The sequence below is a fragment of the Leucopleurus acutus genome, assembly GCF_964270905.1.
Source record: "Leucopleurus acutus genome assembly, chromosome: 2".
Lineage (NCBI taxonomy): Eukaryota > Metazoa > Chordata > Mammalia > Artiodactyla > Delphinidae > Leucopleurus > Leucopleurus acutus.
The window spans coordinates 68,757,933-68,778,993 of record NC_139143.1 but is presented as its reverse complement, the minus strand read 5'-3'; the positions used below and the strand labels follow the sequence as shown (position 1 = coordinate 68,778,993).

The window sequence follows — 21,061 nt, the reverse complement described above, 5'->3', positions numbered from 1 at the left end:
TATTATGTACATTATGAAACATACACAGAAATAGAATTCAAAAAGATGAGATAAATATAAATATTTTCTTCCTCCATTCCAGTGCATTTGGTACATACCCTGGTGTATGTGTGTGTATCTGGCTTTGAAGATACAAGTTCAAGCCATCAAGATTGCTCATCTAGGCAATGACCCCTAATCATCCATTGGAAGAAATCCCAAGTTCTTTAGCACAGCATTAAGTTCCCTCCTGATTTGATCCACACCTACCTCATTCCCTACATCCTCCTACATACATAAAAGTTTATGTTCCAGTTGTTCTCAACGACTTCTTACTCCTTACTTATTCTGTGCTGCTCTATGCTTCCATGCCTATGCACCTGCTGTTTCTTGTCCATGAAGTGGACTGTCTCCTCCTGGTGAAACCGTTTATCTTCTCTTTAAAATCTTGCTCTGGCATCATCTTCTTTGTGAATCATTCCTAACCTATACAGAGAGAGTTAATTACTCTTGCCTCCTGTACCATGTCCATGTACACATACCATTTTATTGCCCAGATGTCACATGGTATTGTTTGTATTTACTTTGTTACTTATACTTGAGTGCAATTGATCTCATACTTGAAATTATAGACAATGTCTTATGTATCTAATATGCTTAGCATGTGGCACAGATGAACAAAGTTGCTTGAGGCTGGGGAATGTCATAGCATATTCATATTTTTCATTTTAATGCTTTTCTCCAAGTACGGTGCTTCAGACCTTAGAAATGTAAATATTCATTGACTAAATAAGCAGACAGGTGAATGGATGTATAGGTAGATATATAAGTAAATGGATGAATTAAAAGACAAGGGAAAGGTGTAAAAGTTGTTTTAAAATAAGAACAAGAACAGTCATGAAGAAGAGGGAATATGCCTGTTCTATGATGCCCCAGAGGGCAAGACCAAGTTCAAATAATGTAAGTAACAAGGAAGCAGGTTTTACCTCAACCTAAGCTCTAATCATTAAAGGGCACAGGCTATTTAGAGATAGTAAGCCTCTATCTTTTTTTTTTTTGCGGTACGCGGGCCTCTCACTGTTGTGGCCTCTCCTGTTGCGGAGCACAGGCTCCGAACGCACAGGCTCAGTGGCCATGGCTCACGGGCCCAGCCGCTCCGCGGCATGTGGGATCTTCCCGGACAGGGGCACGAACCCGTGTCCCCTGCCTCGGCAGGCGGACTCTCAACCACTGCGCCACCAGGGAAGCCTTGAAGGATGAAATTTTTGATAGGAGTCTTAGTCCATAGTAGCTAGATGTCCACTTGTCATGCAGCACTTGATGCTGAAACTCCTAAATTCTAAGTGACTTTAAAATTTTGTCCTCAACGGAAAAATGTAGGGCATTTCCTCTCTACACCAACTCGCCAACACGAGAGGTAATTCCCTGCTTTGCAAAGTCGTCTAGCATTACGTTGTATTCGCCTTTTCCAACACTGACCTTCCTTGAAATGCCCCAAGACGACGTCATCCAGTGAGTTCAGGGGGCGGTGCGTCCCTGACCACACCCCCTGCTGCCAGAGCCTCGCCCCTCAGCAGTTTTTCCCCTTTCCAGGTGCGTCGTGACGTAAGACGTAGGTCACGCAACCTTGGCAACTGGTCCCGGAAGCAAAACCCGAGGGGCGGAGAAGAAGGCGGAAAGGAGGGCCTGCGTCCGGGTAGGCCGCCAGGGGGCGGGGTGGGGCCGGGCATGGTAACGGCTCGGAAGCCGCGGGGGCTGGGTCGGGGGGAGGCGGAGGGACCGGTGTCGGTCGCCGCCGCCGCCGCCGCTGCCGCCGCTGCTCCAGCCTGTTCCGTGTGGCCCACGCGGGCCCCGCTGCGGCCATGATGATCCACGGCTTCCAGAGTAGCCACCAGGACTTCTCCTTTGGGCCCTGGAAGCTGACGGCGTCCAAGACCCACATCATGAAGTCAGCGGATGTGGAGAAGTGAGGCTCCGGGGCTGGGATTCGGGCGCGAGCTGGGGAGCTGGGCCTGGGCGGGAGGCCGGGCGAACTCGGCGGAGCCCCAGCCCTTCTCTGGGGGGCGGAGGCTCGGGTCCTTCCGGACGGGACCTTTGAATTGACAACACCAGGAAATATTCCTGTCTCCACCTCCTGTCCTTCGGTTCGGGCCGCCAGGCGCTGCCTTCGTGAAATTGTCACTCCGCCTGGATTTGAGCAGAGCATGATTGTTGCGGTGGACTTTCCCCTCCCGTAGGTCTCTACCTGCCGCAGCCTGCGCCACCTTTAGACTATTTCTTTCTGGGTGGATATGACCTGTTTTCTTAGGGGTTGATAACGGGGATGATATATATGCTTGGTTTTTAGCATGTCAGGTGCCGTGCCAGGCACGTGAGATACAGAAGATGAAAGACAGCGTCTGCCTCGAGGAATTTACAGTCTTGTGAGAGAGACAGACAATTATAATACAGTGTGAATTGATATAGGTGTATATGCAGGGTTATTTGAGATTGTTTAAGGGAACAAGGCATCCGGGAAATTGGGATGCCTGAACTGAATCTTGATAAAGTCGGTGGGATGGGGTGGGGCTTGGGGGCCTGTGTAAAGCCGGAAGGCCAGGGAGAGTGACAGCTGTGATGCGTTTGTGATGCCTGAACTGAATCTTGACAAAGTCGGTGGGTGGGGCGGGGTCCGGGGGCACGTGGCAAGTCGGTGGGTCAGAGAGAGTGGGAGCCATGAAGGACTGTTTCTGTGTGATTGGAGTGTGAGGTATCAGAGGGGGAGTACTGTAGTGAGAAGCCAGAGGCAGGTAGGCCCCTGGGCAGTGGAGATACCACTGATAGAACTTTTATGCCAGGCTCAGGAGTTTTGAATTTTATCTGACTACTACCGGGTGCCATTTTATACAAAGGATCGACATTATCAGATGTACACTCTGAAAGATTTCTCTGGAGGTGATGTGGAGGATAGATTGGTGGGCTGCAGGACTGGGTAAGGAAACCGGTTAGAAGGAGTGAGAGGAGAGGTTTTAGAAGATTAAGTGCCTGAATTTGATGGCCACTTGATAGGAGGAGGAAGGAAGAAGGAGGAATCTATACCCTTGGCAAGATTTCATTGCCATTGGACAAGGTGAGAAACCCAGGAGGAGGAGCAGATTGGGGGCAGGTGTTGGATAGAGGATGAGTTTAGTTTTGTTGAAATATGTGTTGTGTGTGGGTTATAAAGTGGAGGTGTCTTAGGCGTTTATTTTGGAGCTTAAAAAAGATGACTTGTCCATGGATTTACGTTTGGGAATCATCAGCTTATAGTTGATACCTGGAGCCTTGGGACTGAATTAAGATCATCTAGAAGTTATCCAGAAGAAAAGGAAAAGGTCATGAGATGGAACCCTAGGGAGCACTGACATTTTAAGATTTAGGCAGAGGGGAGTGACCAGGGAAGAGAAGAGAGTCATGAAAGGATGTTTAGCTTCCTAATTGAAAAAAAAAAAAAAAAGTAACATTCTTGCAGAGTCACTAAGAAAAATTGAGAAAATACAGAAAAGAAAGGGAAAAAATTCCCTTCATCCCACCACAGACTGAGTTACTCTCGGAGTTTTCCTCTCCATATAACTTTCTCTGTTACGTATTGCACCATATATATAATTGTGGTATATAAAGCAGTCAGCTTCAAATTGCGGTTACCCATATAATTTACTTACAGACTCCCTAAGAGGTGCTGGATGCATGGAGAGTTCTAAGGGAATCAAATTCCAGATCTTTAATCTCCTTGTTTATTATTTCTAAAACAGCTCTGCCTGAGTATACTTAGTCCTTTTTCCTTCACAAAAGAAAGGTTTATCTGCTCCCATCCTAAATTTTTCTGTGATGCCTTGCCCTAGGGTATAGAAACCTCTTGGGTGCTATATAAATGAATTAGGGGAAATTTTGGATTAACGAAACTTCCTTTAGTGAATTAAGGCATCTTAATCCCATAGAGGCTTCCTGTCTTCCTTGCCTTATAAATGGTCCTACCTATTTGTTAATGGTGAAGCTTGACATTAGAAATGGGGTTAAGATACTCTGTGTTTGGCCTGTGTTTAAGATACTTGGAATTTAGGACATCTGAAGAAGTGTAAGTTAGTGGCAGTGATTCTTTTACATATATGACTGGAATATTTCATAGGACTACCAGATTTTTCCAGATACGTTGGGAAAAATCCAGAGAATCACATCTTATATTAGTTCATGTTTGGTATGCATTATCCAGTAAAGTCGTTAAAACTTTACTACTTGACTGGTTTATTTTACTTAGCATAATGTCCTCAGGTGTCATCCATGTTGTCACAAATTGCAGATTTTCCTTCTTTTTAAAGGCTGCATAGTATTCCATTGTATGTGTAAAACACATTTTCTTTTCTTATTTTTTTGTTTCTTTTTTTTAAACCACGTTTTCTCTATCCATTCATATGTCTATGGACATTTGCATGGGAGTGTTGATCTCTCTAGTATTTAATATTTTCTATTTCCTAATAGCAAAAGAATAAATTTCACTTAAATTTATGATGAAAAATTAATGTTTTAGATATCATACTAAAGATGGACAACTTAAAAGGTTAGATCACTGATATGTGCACATATACATAAACACAGAGATAAAATAAACATACAGTGTGCCTGTTTTTTCCTTTACTATTGTATCATAAGCATTTTTCTCCATTATATTCTCCCTTTAAGTATTTTTAATGATTCCATAATATTTCATCATATAGATATACTATAGTTTACATAACCATTTATTTCTTTATAATTAGAGTATTTTCTATTAAAAATAAGATGATTATGAGTATTAATGTGTATAATTTTTTTTTCCTACATTGGGGATTATTTCTATATTACAGATTTCCCAAAGCTGATATTTTGGGTCAAAGAATATAAATTTCATTAAGTTCTTGGTACTTTTTTCTTAATTTTTGCCCCAGGGTGGAATGTAAATTGATACAGTTCTGAAAATCAAGTGAGCAAGTGCTTGTTTCCCTCAGTGGGTGCTTTCGCTTTTTTTTAAAGCTTGCAACCAGTAGAGAATTTTACTGGCGAAGGTGTTTTCCTACAAGAAACAGGATCTTTAATTGCTATCTTTTCTTCATAGCCAAAATTAATATAATTGTTGTGTAAGAACAAAAAGTTCACCAGAGATAGGAAGCTTATGGAAACATGGGACTGTGGTGCATTAAGTCCTCTCCTGGGCAGTCATTGTGGAATTAGAACCCGTCTTTATTCTTGAAAGTGGTGGGGCTTTGATGATCCAGGAATGAAGTAGATGTTTATAATAAGAATCAATATTTTTTCCATTTAAGGCTTAAGTATTTTAATTTGTTTATGCAAGGTTTTTTGCTTGTTTGTTTTTAATATATATACAAGACTTGATTGGTGTGTCTGATTGGAAATAGATTTAAAGCAGTTGGAAAGAGAGTAATTGTGGTCTTGGGATATGCATAGATCCTTTGTTAGTTTTATGTCAGAATATATTCTTTAATGTAGCATTATTTTACTTTACCTAACAAGTATAACTATGTAGCTGTTCAAAAATCCAGAAGTCTTAAAAAAGAAAAAAGAAAAAGCCTTTGGTTCTGCTAAAGTAGCTATCATATAACACTTGCACTAAAATTCTGTGCTTTGTTCAGGATCCGTTAGAACTTCATTCAGAGCATATTTACACTTTTGACTCTATTGCATACTTTATAATTGTAACCATATTGGAAATGTAAGGAAGGAAAAGAGTTCCATATAGTCACTTTGCCCTAATAAATGAAATGTTAGCATTTTTCATGTTCTCTTTTTATTCATTATGCAATTTTAAGGAGTATGATTGTTTGATTTTCCATCCTTTGATAGATAAGAAACCAAATAAAAAGGGATGAGGTTGCTTCAGGGGCAGATACCTACATTCTAGAGTAGCTAGAGGTATACACACTCAATTGAACTTGAGGACATTCTCTTACAAGATTGTTAAATATGATGATCTCTGGTCAGCAAGAAAAGGTAAAGTAACATTTTATATGTTTTGTTTAAAAACAAAGAGAAGTGTACAATACATTTTGAAAATTTTCCAAAATCAGTATTAACAGAAAAAAATTGGTACATAATATAACCAGAAAATCACTTCCATGGAACCTCTGTGTTAGTTGTGCTTTCAGGTTGTAAGGAACGGAGACTCCCGTCCACTGCCCACCCCCGTGTTGCCTCAAGTGATGAGAATTTAATAATACACAAGGAAATAACTAAACACAGGAATTAGCTCAGAAAATAAACAGCAGTTCTTGTGGCCCCAACTATAGATGTCTCTAATCTTCTTGTCACCCTTATTTCTCAGTCTCTACTTTGCTCTATCTGCTTCTCTTGCTATTACTTAAAAATTTCACTCTCCCCTCTTCTCTACCTCATGGTTCTGTGTCATGCCATGTCTCTTAGTCTGTGCTTCATTTAACTGTCATTCAGACTTATAAAAAGAGGGATCAGAGTAAGTTTAATTGGCCGTTATTCAATTCAGCATGAGTGTTTCGGGCAGAGTTCTCAGGCTAAAATTCAGGGGTTCCTGCCAGCCCATAGATAATTGCCTTTGGTTGAGAAGCAAAACTTTCATCCCTAAATTGACAGTCTTGGTTGTAACTCAGGGGTTGGGGTCATAAGGCATGGTAACCTATACATTGACCTACTTTTTTCAGAAGTAACGAGTAGCCACTTAAAAGTCTTTCTAACAGGGGTCACAGACTCAGCTTTTAAAGGGCCAAGGAGACTGGTGAACCAGAGAGCCTATGCCCCACTTGAAGGGGGCAACCTCCACTCAGCTCCAGCCAGTTGGTGTCACGTGGAAATACAGGTCCAATGTTGCCAAGTGTTTTTTTTTTTTTAAGAGAAACTAGAAGTCCAAATTTCTCAAAAATCTCTCAATTTTTATTGGCACCTCAATAATTTTGCCAGTTATTTCAAATATTAAAAAATATATTGTGTAGGCTAATCAAAACACATCTGTGGGTTAATAATTTGTGATCCTGGTCTTATAATATGTCTAATATAACTTTCTTATGTAATGAGGCTAGCTAGATGAGGTCCAGGTCTTTAAAATCAGTCTAATATAATGGAAATAGGCCTGGTGTTACCACTTAACTGGCTCTGTGATTTGAGTTAGCTGCTTAAACTCTCTGAGCCTTTCTTAGCTCACAGGGTAGTTTTTTTTTTGTTTGTTTTGTTTCGTTTTTTTGCGGTACGCGGGGCTGTCACTGTTGTGGCCTCTCCCGTTGCGGAGCTACAGGCTCCGGACACGCAGGCTCAGCGGCCGTGGCTCACGGGCGCAGCCGCTCCGCGGCATGTGGGATCCTCGCGGACCGGGACACGAACCCACATCCCCTGCATCGGCAGGCGGACTCTCAACCACTGCGCCACCAGGGAAGCCCCACAGGGTAGTTTTGAGGCGCAAATTCAAGTGTCTCAGATATGATCTCTGATCATCCTACCTAAAACAGTGCCTCCCCCATCACCTTGCTTTAATTTTTGTATATCACTTGTTACTAGCTGACATTATATTGTGTATTTATTTGTATATTTATTATCTAATTTAGCCCACTACCTAATACAGTGCCAAAAAGATATACACAGAGAATGGATGATGAAACCACTTATAGACTTTACAAATATATCATTTTATTAAATCATGTATTATTTAACTCATTTAGGAGTAGAAGGTATTCTGTGGGGATCAGAAGGAAGCAAAAGTGCCAACAGTGATATAAAATAATCCTGCTGACTTTTGGTTATACATAGGTTAGCTGATGAATTGCATATGCCATCCCTCCCTGAAATGATGTTTGGAGACAACGTTTTAAGAATCCAGCATGGCTCTGGCTTTGGGATTGAGTTCAATGCTACAGATGCATTAAGATGTGTGAACAACTACCAAGGAATGCTTAAAGTAGCCTGCGCTGAAGAGTGGCAGGAAAGCAGGTGAGAATCTGGGTAGTTATGGGTTAAACAAAACAGAAAAGAGTTGAAAAAATATTCAGTTGTGATATGTGTATTTTATTAGAATGGCTAGTACTATTATTAAATCTGATAGTTGAATCATTCTAGAATTCATTTTTCTCATCCATAAAATGGAGGTTAATTACCCTGCTCTTGAACACTTCTTGAATTAAATTGAATTACAATTGAGCTGAGCTATGTAGGGTTTACTTTTTTGAGCTTTCAGTGTTCTTTAGTGCAGAGGCATTACACTCTGTACTTTAATGTTCCTATTTTTGAAGAACAGTGTTTACTTATGATTTGCGTTGAAAATTTGAGGAGCACTGAAATTAAGAAAAATGTATTTTCTTTCATAATCAAATCAGCAGTTATTTACTTTGTGTCTATTATGTACTAGGTTCTTTGAAAAAAGTATAAGCCTTTAAACCATGTCCTCAGGCGGTGTACAGATTAATTGGAGAGACTACATTATCAGTACATGACAAGTTAAATAACAATAAATGTGCAGAAAAACTAAGATCTTGTGTTAGTGAATTATGACAAGCATATGTATTTAGTAGGATATTTTATATTATCTGTAGAATGTAATTGGGTGTGATAAATGAAGACAGATGATCTATATTCTACATCACTGACTGACCCTTCTCATTTTGGTGTTTGAGGACGGAGGGTGAGCACTCTAAGGAGGTTATTAAGCCGTATGACTGGACCTATACAACAGATTATAAGGGAACGTTACTTGGAGAATCACTTAAGCTAAAGGTAAATCTTATTTTTTGCTTTTATGAGTCATTGATTGCCTTGGACAGTTTCAGTGTTAGAACTTTCTAGTAATGAGTTATTTTATGCTGCTACTTTACTTTCTATTGTGCGAGGCTTCAGAACCTAATGTAAAGGGATTTTGCTTGTTGATTATCAGCACAAAATAAAAGAAAGCCATAGGGGAACAATTTTTGCTAAAAATGTGGTTGGTAGCAATGGCAGACTGCCTTAATGTAATCATTATCGCTATCAAGAAGCATTAAAACGTGTCTGTTTTGGTGTGATGTATTAGGTGATTTAGACAGAACCTGCCAGCTAGTAGCTTACAGTTTTACAGATGAACAGATATGTGGGCAGATAGAAATTTTGGTCAGACAGCTTGGATTATTGTTTTGCCTACACTATGTGTGAACCTGGTGTGACTTCAGGCAAGTTATTTAATCTGACTGGTTTTGTTTTATCAGTAAATTGGATAAACAGAAATATCTACCTCACAGCAGATATAAGATAAATCTAAGGGAAAATTCCCAATGAATTCTAAATCTCTATATTAATGTTAAGTTGCATCTGTGTAAGCCCTGCTTAGGAAGAGATTCACTTCGTGGTAAATGACACCAGGACGGTGGAATTGGTAGGCCTCATATTGGGAGCTTAGCTACATAGAGCCATGGATACTGCAGGGAACAGACAAAAAAATCCTTCCATTACAGTCTAATGGGGGAGGAAGGTTTTTCTAGTCCATTAATACTTCATAGATTAATATTCTCTCTTTTCACTCCTGATTGAAAAACTTTGCAAAGTGTGTAGGCCTTTTGATATTTCATTTCAAGGAGTGAGGAAACGAGAGCTTGTTTTAACCCAATGCAATAATGATGATGACTTACTTTGTGGGCTGACTTACAAAAGCCTCCTGGAGGCTATGAAGTAGCATTAGCTGTGATCAAGGAGCAAGATCCACGGCAGTAGAGACAGGGAGTGAGAGAGTAGTAGGAGGTGAAAGACATGTGCTCAGTACCCTTTATTGGCACGTCAGCCTGTCATGTAATTTGTTCTAAGGTGTTGCTGACAAATGTCAATGTGATCAAACACTCACTAGTGGTAAGGAGCTCAGGCTTTGGCAAACCTGAGTTCAAATCCCAGCACCATCACTTAACAGCTTGGAAAAGCAATTTAATCTTTGCTAAGCCTTAGTTCTCACTTTGGTAAACTAGGGATAATATCAGTTGTGAGGTAGTAAATAAGATAACATGTATTAAGTGTTTATGGCACAGTGTCTGTTAACACAATAAGATGTTAATAAATGGCAGCTGCTATTATTATGATAACATCATATCTCAAATGTCAAGGCAACTAGGTTAATATTATTGAAATATCAAGAGTAAAAGTAGCTATATTGTCTAAATAGTATTTACCCTTGCTTTATGGTCTAGACAGAGTTGATGAATGTGTTCCTTTATTGCCTTAAAAAATAGAGTGACTATTTTCCAGGTAAAATTGTTAGGACTTTGTTGCTTAATTCTCAAAATAGTCTTGTAGGATAGGCATTTTTATCCTATATTTTGTAGGATATTTTGTAGACGAAGAAATGGGTTCAAGATCTTAAAGTATGTGTCTCTTAGTAACATAACACCGATGTTAGAGCTTCTTGTTAAGCACATTTGTTATATGTGGAAGATCACTTTCATAGGAACATTTTGTACTTTTAACTTTGTTTTAATACCTAAGGATTTTTTGACCTGTAATATTATTTGAGATTTTAAATTATTTAATCCTTCAGCTCTTCCTTAAAACACTATTCAGAAGCCCTGGTATGTATAGGAAGTGTTTGCCTGTGTGGGAGAAGGTATTTTATGTGTACAGTAAGAATATCAGAGAATGAGGCATTAGAATGAAGCCTTTCCTTTGCCCTTAAATTGTTGGTTTTTAGTTGCTGGGGCCTGTTTTGTGTGTGTGTGTGTGTGTGTGTGTGTGTGTGTGTGTGTGTGTGTTTAATGATTTCTCACTCTTTAGGTTGTTAAACCTATTACTCTGAGTTGTAGCATGGTGTAAGAGGAGAGAGCCAGTCACAGAGTTGTACTGACCTGCCTGGAATCATATCCAGCCTTGTCATTTGTTGTCTGGGCTACCATAGGCACTTCTCTCAGATTGTGGTATGAGAATGTTATGAGAAGACAGGTCAAATGCCTAATATGTACCTGGCCTATAGTAACCTATCAACGTTTGGCTGTTTTCTTATTAAATAAATAAATTGAATATGCAGGAAAATATAAGTAGAAGACTGCCTCTTCTATTGATACTGCTTTTTAGGAATAAAACATGCTTAGTGTTCATGCATTTTAAAAAGCTTTTTTTTTTTAAGCACATTGGAACATTTGCCCAACTTAGTGTGATTCAGTATCTTGAGCTTTCTTTTTTCCTTTTCTTTTCATTGTGGTAAAAAAATATGTAACATAAAATCTACTATCGTAGTTATTTCTAAGTGTATTAAATACTGTTAAGTATATTCATGTTGTTGTGCAACTAATCTCCAGAACTTCTTCATCTTGAAAAACTGAAACTATATACTTATTGAACAGCAACTCCCCATTTCTTCCTTCTCCCAGCACCTGGCAGTCACCTTTCTACTTTCTGTTTCTGTGAATTTGACTATTCTAGGTGCCTCATATAAGTGGAATCATACATTATTTGTCTTTTTGTGACTGGCTTATATCACTTAGCATAATGTCCTCAGGGTTTATCCATGTTGTGGCATGTGTCAGACTTCCCATCCTTTTTAGGGCTGAGTAATATTCCATTGTATGTATATACCACATTTTGTTTTTCCATTCATTTGTCAGTGAGCATTTGGGTTGCTTCTACCTCTTGGCTATTGTGAATAGTGCTGCTGTGAACATAGGTATGCAAATATCTCTTCAAAATTCTGCTTTCATTTTTTTGGGGGGTATATACCCAGAAGTGGAATTGCTGGATCATATGGTAATTTTTTTTTTAATTTTTGGAGGAACCCCTGTACTATTTTCCGTAGCGGCTGTACCATTTTACATTCCCACCAGCAGTATATGAGAGGTTTTGATTTGCATTTCCCTAATGGCTAGTGATGTTGAACATCACTATGCTTGTTGGCCATTTGTATATAATCTTTAATATCTTGAGCTTTTAAAAGTAACTTTAGGGCAGGAATGTGCTGACATAAACATTGGAAATGAATGGAGTTTATAAGACAAAAGGCAAAAAGAACTGCATATGAGTACTGTATGCTTGTTGATAGTTGTTTTCCTCAGAGGTATGGGTTAACAATTCTGATACTGTTTTAGTTTTGCAAGATGAAAAAGTTTTAGAGATCCATCTTACAACAATGTGAATATAATTTACACTACTGAACTGTACACTTAAATATGGTTAAGATGGTGGATTTCTTGTTATGCCTTTTTTTTTTTTTTGGCCAGCAATTAGAAAAAAAGTTAAACATGATTGCCATGTAACCCAGCAATTCCACTCCTAAGTGTACACTCAAGAGAATTGAAAACTATATATCCACATAAAAACCTGTACATGAATATGCATAGCTGCATTACTCATAATAGCTAAAATGTGAAAACCACCCAGATGTTCACCAGTGGATAAACAGAACTGGTATATCTAGACAGTGGAATATTATTTAGTCCTGAAAAGGGAAAGGAAACACTGATACATGCTACAACCTTGGAAACAATATGCTAAGTGAAAGAAGCCAGACACAAGGGTACATGTATATGATTCCAGAATGATTTGCTGAACAAACAAATCTATAGAAACAGAAATTAGAGTATTGGCTTCCAGGGGCTGGGGGACGTGAGGAATGGAGAGTGACTGCTAATGGGTATGGCAGTTTCTTTTTGGGGTGATGATATGTTCTGGATTAGATAATAGTGGTGACTGCACAGTCTTGTGAATATACTAAAAACCACTGAATTGTACACTTTAAAAGGGTAAATTGTATAGTATGGGAGTTATGTCTCCATTTTTTAAAAAAAGAAAAATCATTGTAAAACATAGGAGTTTCACTGTATGTTCCTAATGGGATGTACACACACACACACACACACACACACACACACACACACACACACACTACTTTCAGCAGTTTTTAAAAAGGGAATTTAACATAGGGTTCTTAGCATTTGCTGTTAATTAACTATATGATAAATTTTAAAATATTTATGTCAAGTAATTTCCTTATTATAAGCCTCCATCTGATGTGAGGGAGGTTCCACTTGAAAGATGTGACCAGGACTTATTTTTCTTGTAATGTATCAAGAATATTTGTAGTGCTCCGTATGTTTTTTAAGCTTTTTAAAGATTGTGGAATAACTTAGAAAAGTCCATAAAACATGAAGGTAGAGTTTAATGAATTGTAAAATGCAACCACCCAGGAAAAGAAATAGAACATTGTGAGCACCCCCAAGCAGGACCCTTCCCGATCATAGTTCTTTTAAAAAAATATTTCTTAGTATCTTTTGAAATTTTCAACCTTAGCTTTTATTTCCTTGAAACTAGTGTGCATTGTTGTTTTACAGTTTGGGCCTCATATTTTCAACATCTAGAGTCCCCAGTGTCTTTTATTGTCTTGTTATTTCTGTAGGTTCCGATTTATGGTGTCTAGACTCCTAATATGCTTTCTTATTTTTCTTTGAATCCTGTTTTTCCTCCACAGAATATTTTTGTTTATTTCTGGTGGGCAGCTGACGGCATTCATAGTCAAGGGCATAGGTTTGCAAACGGTTTCTGTAAAGGACCAGATAGTAAGTATTGCAGGCTTTGAGGACCACAGAGTTTATATTGCAGTTACTCAGCTGTGCTGCTGTAGTCGAAAGCAGACATAGACAATATGCAAATGAATGGGTATAGCTGTTTCTCAGTAAAATTTTATTTATGGACATGGAAATTTGAATTTCATATAATTTTTATGTGACATGAAATATTCTTAAGAAAAAATTTCCCCCAGTCATTTCAAAAATGTAAAAAGGATTCTCAGCTTGCAGTTCATACAAAAACAGGTGGCAGCCCACATCGGCCTGGAAGTCTTAGTTTGCTAACCTCTGGTATGGGGCCAGAGTTTGAGGTTTACTGGGCGTGTAATATAAGAAGCTCTGCAGCCAGCATAGCACTTTGAGATGTTATCCCAAAATTGGGAGCAGGGCAAGGAATTCTCCAAGGCCTCTGCCCTTAGTGAATACTGAGCAATTATGGCGCCAGCAGAGCTCAGCCTCTCCTCTGTCCAGTCATTGCTGATGCCTCAAGGCCAAAGCTGGAAAACCGTAGGCTCAGTATCACTTTTCTGGGCTCCAGTCCTCTTCCAGATATCAGTCCAGTCATTCTTTAGTGCCTTGACCGTATAATGCTTTTAAGAAGTTTTTGTTTTTTCATCCAGCTTTTTAAATTGTCTTCAGCAAGATGGTTTGTCCAGGTTACTTATTTTGACAATACCAGAAGCCAAAAATGTTCCATATGTCTTAAGTGTAGCTGTTTTACCTTTTCTTTTCAGATGCTTGAGTTCAGGGAGGAGATAAGTGGAGTTGAGGAAGAGAAAAGGCAGAGAAATACGAAGTTTTAAATATATTTGTCCTTATGAATGAAGAAGATAGTATATGGATAAATATATTGAATTTCCCTAATCCATGTGTTGTCTAATTATTTTTTGTCTTTCTCTTTCAAACATTTTATAAGAACAAGTAACTGGCAAAACTGATGGATTCATGTTCACCAATCCCTTACTGAAGGCATATATGAAATATTAGTGAAGTAGCCATTTACTAATGAGAAAATTCATGTAATGATTAATTTTTTGGAAGTCAGATATATCTATAAGGAGGATTTTCAAATGTGTTCCTTTGAACTAAAACTAATTAAAAAGTAAGGAATTTAGAAGTTGTGTTTATTTAATAGTAACTAAAGTTTTATGCTCTTAGGGAATCCTAGAGGCACCAGGGTTGGTCTTAAATAGATCACAAACATGCAAGTGACGCAAGGGACTGATTATATATGCTGCCCTATCCCTATCCCTCACGTTCCTTCCCCACTCCGAATTTCACCTTCACGTGTGGTCTCATGTTGGAATAAAATTGCAGAGGGCTAAAATGTTATCTGTAGGTAAACATGGAAGAACTATGGACATTTTTTTCACCTCTTGGGAATCACATACAAACTGCTAGTTTCTTTCATAGCAACCTTTTCCCCTTCTGCATCACTTAATACTCCCTAAGATCATTTTCCCACAAAATCTATGTAATCTCTTGGACATCCGTATCATATTTTTCTAATTCTTGTCCAGTTTTCTGAAACTACTCTTCATTTCTTAATTCTATGCATGAGTCAAACAAATGACCTAGTCATAGCTGCTAAGTAAAGTAAAATAATAGCTACCATTTACTGAATTCTTATGGTTTGACAAGCATTGTTGTGTTTATTTATGTTACAACTATGTCAAAGAATTGAAAAGCTGAACATTTTGTAGTGAAATTGAATGTAGTAAAGAATGGTATCACAAATCATACTTTCGTGTTACTATCAGGAGACACTTGGATTTAGTGAGCTACTGACGTGACCTGCCTTGAGATTGTTGGTGCTTTTGTTGGGTTATGTATGTTTGTGTCCGGGGGCTACAAAATAATACTTTGGAAAAAATAGCTGGTATCCTCTACAGCCCTTTGGAATGCTACGAGTTTCCCTTAGAATTTCTCTGAAAGTTCTTATTTACCTCAGAATTTAAAACACCTTTGTTTGTAGATTTGGGGATCTAAAATATATACCATCATTCTAATGGGAAAAAATTTTTTTAAGTTCCAAATAAATGTCGTAAAAGTAGACTTTTATGGCACAAAACTGCTTTGAACTTCTATGATAGTAGTAGTTCATCACATTGACTAATTTTCAGATGGTTAATTTTCTCATAGTCACAATAGAGCACTTGATTTTAATGTGTTCTGTTTAATGATTTTCATATGAAAGACGATGAATTTTGACTCTTTGTGTTGTGAAGCTATAATATCAGACATCTTAGGTTTTTCAGGGACAAGGCATATATCTCGTTTTTCGTATCTACTGATAACACCCAAATTTAGAACCGGGTGTTCTGGCTATGCAGAAAATACTGGTAGGAAAGCTGTCTAAATTTTTTTTTTTTATGTGCCCCTTCTTATATTTTTTCTTTTAGGTTGTACCTACAACAGATCATATAGATACAGAGAAATTGAAAGCCAGGGAACAGATTAAGTTTTTTGAAGAAGTTCTCCTGTTTGAGGATGAACTTCATGATCATGGAGTTTCAAGCCTGAGTGTGAAAATTGTGAGTATTGTGAATGTGTTTAAAATTAACTTCTTCCATTTTTACCATTGGTCAGAAATACAAGACTAACTTGAAATCATACCATCTTAACGTGATGTCATGCAAAGTTTCACTTGGGTCTAGAATACATCTTGTTAATATCCATCATAAAATTCACGAAATCTTACATATTTTATATATTGTATTCTGTATATTTTGTATATTGTTAAGACTTTAGCAAATCATTTTTTTGTAGACCTGTCTGGCTACTTTGCTGTTTGTTTATTATTTAATTTAAATGAAAACTGTGACTCAATTTTCACATTTCTGAATTAAAAATGATAATTGAAAGGATCTGCAGACAGCACAGTGGGTATCATTTTATTTTATTTATTTATTTTTTAAATTATTTTATTTTATTTTTTTATCTTTGGCTGCCTTGGATCTTTGTTGCTGAACGCAGGCTTTCTGTAGTTGCGTTGAGCAGGGGCTACTCTTTGTTGCGGTGCGTGGGCTTCTCATTGCGGTGGCTTCTCTTGTTGCGGAGAACGGGCTCTAGGCGCGCGGGCTTCAGTAGTTGTGGTGCACGGGCTTAGTAGCTCCGTGGCAGGTGGGATCTTGTTGGGCCAGGGCTCGAACCCGTGTCCCCTGCATTGGCAGATGCATTCCTAGCCACCAGGGAAGCCCCTGGATGTCATTTTAAAAAGTCACCCATGTCTCAGAATTTCAGTGCCCTGTTAAAATACACTTTAGTCTCCAGCATGGAAGTGGAAAACAGAAATGACAAGTGTTAATTCCTTCTTTTTTTTTTTTGTATTCTTTTCTACCAGTGGAGGACAGACTACTTCCATTAACAGTGTTATTGGTGGAACATGCTAAAAAAGAATAATAAATAGACCCCCTATTTGTTTACTATTAGGTTATAATTGGGTTTCTAACACTTTCCAGAGAAACTTCAACTGAAACTTTTTATTAAATGCCTTATCCTTAAGATCCAGCTAAAATATCACCTCCTCTGTAAGGCCTTCCACAGCTCCCCTAGGCAGAGTCAAATATCCCTTTACCATACTCCTATATGGTACTTTTTTTTTTTTTTTTTTCTGTACGCGGGCCTCTCACTGTTATGGCCTCCCTCGTTGTGGAGCACAGGCTCCGGATGCGCAGGCTCAGCGGCCATGGCTCACGGGCCCAGCCGCTCCGCGGCATGTGGGATCTTCCCGGACCGGGGCACGAACCTGTGTCCCCTGCATCGGCAGGCGGACTCTGGACCACTGCGCCACCAGGGAAGCCCTTTTTAGTTTTTTTTTTTAACCCCTCTATTATAGCACTTATCATAACGACTGCCAAAGACAAGGACCCCAGTGTCAAACATTGTTCTTGGAGCACGATTATGGATACTGTGATTTAAATAATAATAAAGAATGAAAACAATAAGTCAAAAGCAGCAATAAGTGTGTTTTAAGCTGAGTTTTTCTGTAGAATCATAGGATTTTGGAATTGTAATGAATTTTTAGAGAATCATTTAGTCTAGCCTCTGTAGATGAGGCCCAAAAAGTTAGTTTATCTAAGGTTGTGACACTAATTAGTGACAAAGTTTTCTTTGTACCATCTAACATATATCATTATTCTAGCATTAGATGATTGTTCCTTGTTCACCTATAGTTTTCTCCCAGTTTATCTCTTGTCATTTAGATTTGTTCATTCTCCAGCTCATCCAGTCTTGTACCTTTCCACTTGTCTGCCTACCTATGGAATTGACTATGTTGAATGTTCATTATGAGTTTGCATATCTGGATGTGCATTTGTATCCGAGTGGGTAGATAGTCTACAGTGTATACAAGTGGGTAGGTATGTAGGGAGCACTTGTTTTTTGCAGCTGAAGGAGTTGGAGAGGGTATGGGCATAAATGTATTATGTGTGTATCAGAGTAAATATTAAGTCTCAAGCTGAAGCGTAACATCATCTTAAAATGCTTTCTTCTTACCTAGTGTAACTCTTAAAAAGTATGTGATAGGGTTCCATTTTAAGAATGCCTGGAAGGATTTCATTAGAATAGTGAACTTCCTTTCTGGGTTGGTTTCTTTCTCAGAATGTAACAGATATTGCTGTAAATAAAATAAATGCCATAATTTCTGGCTTAGAGGCAATAGGGTATGGACAAATGAAGTTCTTTCCTATAGAAGCAAAGATTAGGCTGGTAAATATGGATGTAGGTGAGGAACCAGGAATGTGGTGCTTGGGAATCGAAGGGAGTAGAACTTCTCAAGGTTGGCATGGAGGTCAGTACGCTGAAAAGAGATCTTAATAAGCTTAGAATGGGATGGTGTCTGCTAGACTAAAACATTTGTTTATTGGTTTTAGCAATTAGGATATTGTTCTTCACTGTGGCAAGATCAAGGTAAGTTACATACTTAGGGGGTAAATAAAAGATGTGGAGGTGGAGACAAAGTGTAGATAAAGACCAAACTTTCCTAAAGCTTACTGATATAGGAGGGGAAATAGATATAGCTAAGAGAGAACATGAGGTTGACAGAGGAATGTGTGTGTTTGTGTTTTTAAATATGGGGAAGACTTTAGCATGTTTAGGTACAGGAAGGACTCACTTGTAGACTTGTAGAGAAAGGGGTGAAAATGGCTGGAGTGAGGTTTCTGAGGATGAGTATGGGAGGAAGAAGAAGGCTTTGAGCCTTTGCTGTATGTGAGACTGATTGGGAAAACTCCAGTCTTCTCCTGTGTTTCTCCTTTACTCTCACACTACTATCCCACTCACAACACTTCTGACACCAGATGTGTGAGTTTTTTCCCAGCACCAAGCAATTCTGTGACACCAGTTGGATGTCCTACAATTTAATCCAGTTCTGACATTATCTACGTGGAAATAACGTCAGGTCCCACTCAGTCCCATGAGACTGCCCTCCCTCCAGATGCCAATAGCAGGTAGTAGGTCCCAGGTTACCCACAATCTCTGTTGGACTTGGCTACAAATTGGAGATTCCCATGACATTCTCCTTTTGGATTTGATTATTTGCTAGAACAGATCATAGAACTCAGGGAAACACTTATGTTTACCAGTTTATTAAAGAAAATATTAAAGCAGGGGTCCCCATCCGGGCTGCACGGCAGGAGGTGAGGGGCGGGTGAGTGAGAGAAGCTTCATCTGTATTTACAGCCACTCCCCATTGCTCACATTACCACCTGAGCTCCGCCTCCTGTCAGATCAGCGATGGCATTAGATTCTCATAGGAGCGCAAACCCTACTGTGAACTGCGCACGCAAGGGATCTAGGTTGCACGCTCCTTATGAGAATCTAATGCCTGATGATCTGAGGTGGAGCTGAGGCAGTGATGCTAGCGCTGGGGAGTGACTGCAAATACAGATTATCATTAGCAGAGAGGTCTGACTGCCCAGAGACCATAATAAATCAATTGTTTGCAGGCTCATATCAAAACCCTATCAGTGAGTGGCAAGTGAGAACAAGCTCAGGGCTCCCACTGATTCTGCATTATTGTGAGTTGTATAATTATTTCATCATATATTACAATGTAATGATAATAGAAATAAAGTGCATTATAAATGTAATGCACTTGAATCATCCCAAAACCATCCCCCCCTCACCGGTCTGTGGAAAAATTGTCTTCGACGAAACTGGTCCCTGGTGCCAAGAGGTTGGGGACGGCTGTGTTAAAGAATACGGATGAAGAGATACATAGGGTGAAGTCTGGGAAGGTCCTAAGCCTAGGAGCATCTGTCCCTGTGGAGTAGAGGTGCATTGTCCTTCCAGTATGTGGGTGTGTTCACCAGCCTGAAGCTCTTTGAATCGCACGCCACTGGGATTTTATGGAGGCTTCTTCACATAGGCATGATCAATTAGTAATTCCATGTCTAGCCCCTCTCCCTTCTCTGGAGAGTGGAGGTGGGCCTGGAAATTCCAAGCTTATAATCATGGCTTGGCCTTTCTGGGTACCAGCTCCCATCCAGGAGCCCACCCAGAGTCACCTCATTGGAACAAAAGCTGCTTACTTCTAGTGCTCTTATCGGTTAGGGATTTATAAGGGTTTCAGAAGTCCTATTTCAGAAACCAGGGGTAGAGACCAGTGTATGATTCTCTGTTATCTCACAGATACCATGCTAGATAATTATCTATATTATCTGATTTAATCCTCCTGAAAATTCTATGCAGTGAATACTTATTCTTATTTTCAGAAATATTAAGTAACTTGCCCTACATCAGTCATACAATGGATACGTTTGTCTCTCTGCCTTTGTTCATAATCTTCTAGGATCTAGATCATCAGTAGAAGGACTAGCCTTAAGAGAGAGAGATGCTTCTTCCATAGTGATAGGAGGAAGGGAGAACAGGATGCAGTTAAGTCAGCCTCTATGCCAGTGATTCCTAAACCTGGAGTTTTATCAGAATTCCTAGGCACATTAGAGATTTAGTTGTTTTTTTAACACTATAGGACAAAGAATACATTGCTTTTATTTGGTGTTTTAACCTTGGCCGGAGGACGGCTAAAAAGTTATTAGAACTGCAAAGTAGTTGATTACGAATGTTTGTTTTTCCAGTTTCCATAATAACTATAAAACACTCTGAAAAGAAATGCTGTTGAAATGTGGAAGATGCTTAAATAAACAAAATAACGTACTTTAGATTCTTGATATTGTTGGATTGAGCCTTTTAGATTCTCTTAATTTATTTAACTGTTTCAGGTTTTAAAGTGTGTTTTCCACCTTCAAATTTCAACCCAGACAACTTTTATTAAAAAATAATCATAGTTTCTTTGTGGTACAGTTCCCTAGTGAGAAAGAGTGGATTTAGAGCTCTGTGCACCATGAGGCCTGGGATATTTTGGATTTGCTTCATTGAGTTTATTATGAGTTTTGATAACTGTGTGTGAGTGGCATTACCTATATCTAATTAGGAGATATTTGTTTCAGAAATTAACTTTCTTTTGTATTTCTAAATTAGCTTCTCTCAGCAATGTTTGTTTTTAGGTTAGGATTTTGTGTCTTAACCTACTTCCTTGTTAGGGCTTACAG

The 21,061-nt window shown here is 38.8% G+C and overlaps 1 protein-coding gene across 3 annotated transcripts in view; it reads left to right on the top strand.

Annotated features, from left to right (window-relative positions):
• The first annotated feature begins 1,664 nt into the window (after positions 1–1,664).
• The window catches only part of TIPRL (TOR signaling pathway regulator), a 35,912-nt gene continuing 16,515 nt past the window's right edge, over positions 1,665–21,061 (top strand). Inside the window, exons 1-4 of one of the 3 annotated variants that reach the window (XM_082834052.1) lie at positions 1,665–1,945; positions 7,759–7,938; positions 8,619–8,718; positions 15,911–16,042. In XM_082834052.1, coding sequence (XP_082690178.1) covers positions 1,842–1,945; positions 7,759–7,938; positions 8,619–8,718; positions 15,911–16,042 — 516 coding nt within the window. In that variant the 5' untranslated portion in view covers positions 1,665–1,841. Of the gene's footprint in view, positions 1,946–2,139; positions 2,213–7,758; positions 7,939–8,618; positions 8,719–15,910; positions 16,043–21,061 lie in introns of those variants that run through there. The other 2 variants (XM_082834053.1, XM_082834054.1) reach the window with 2 other exon arrangements.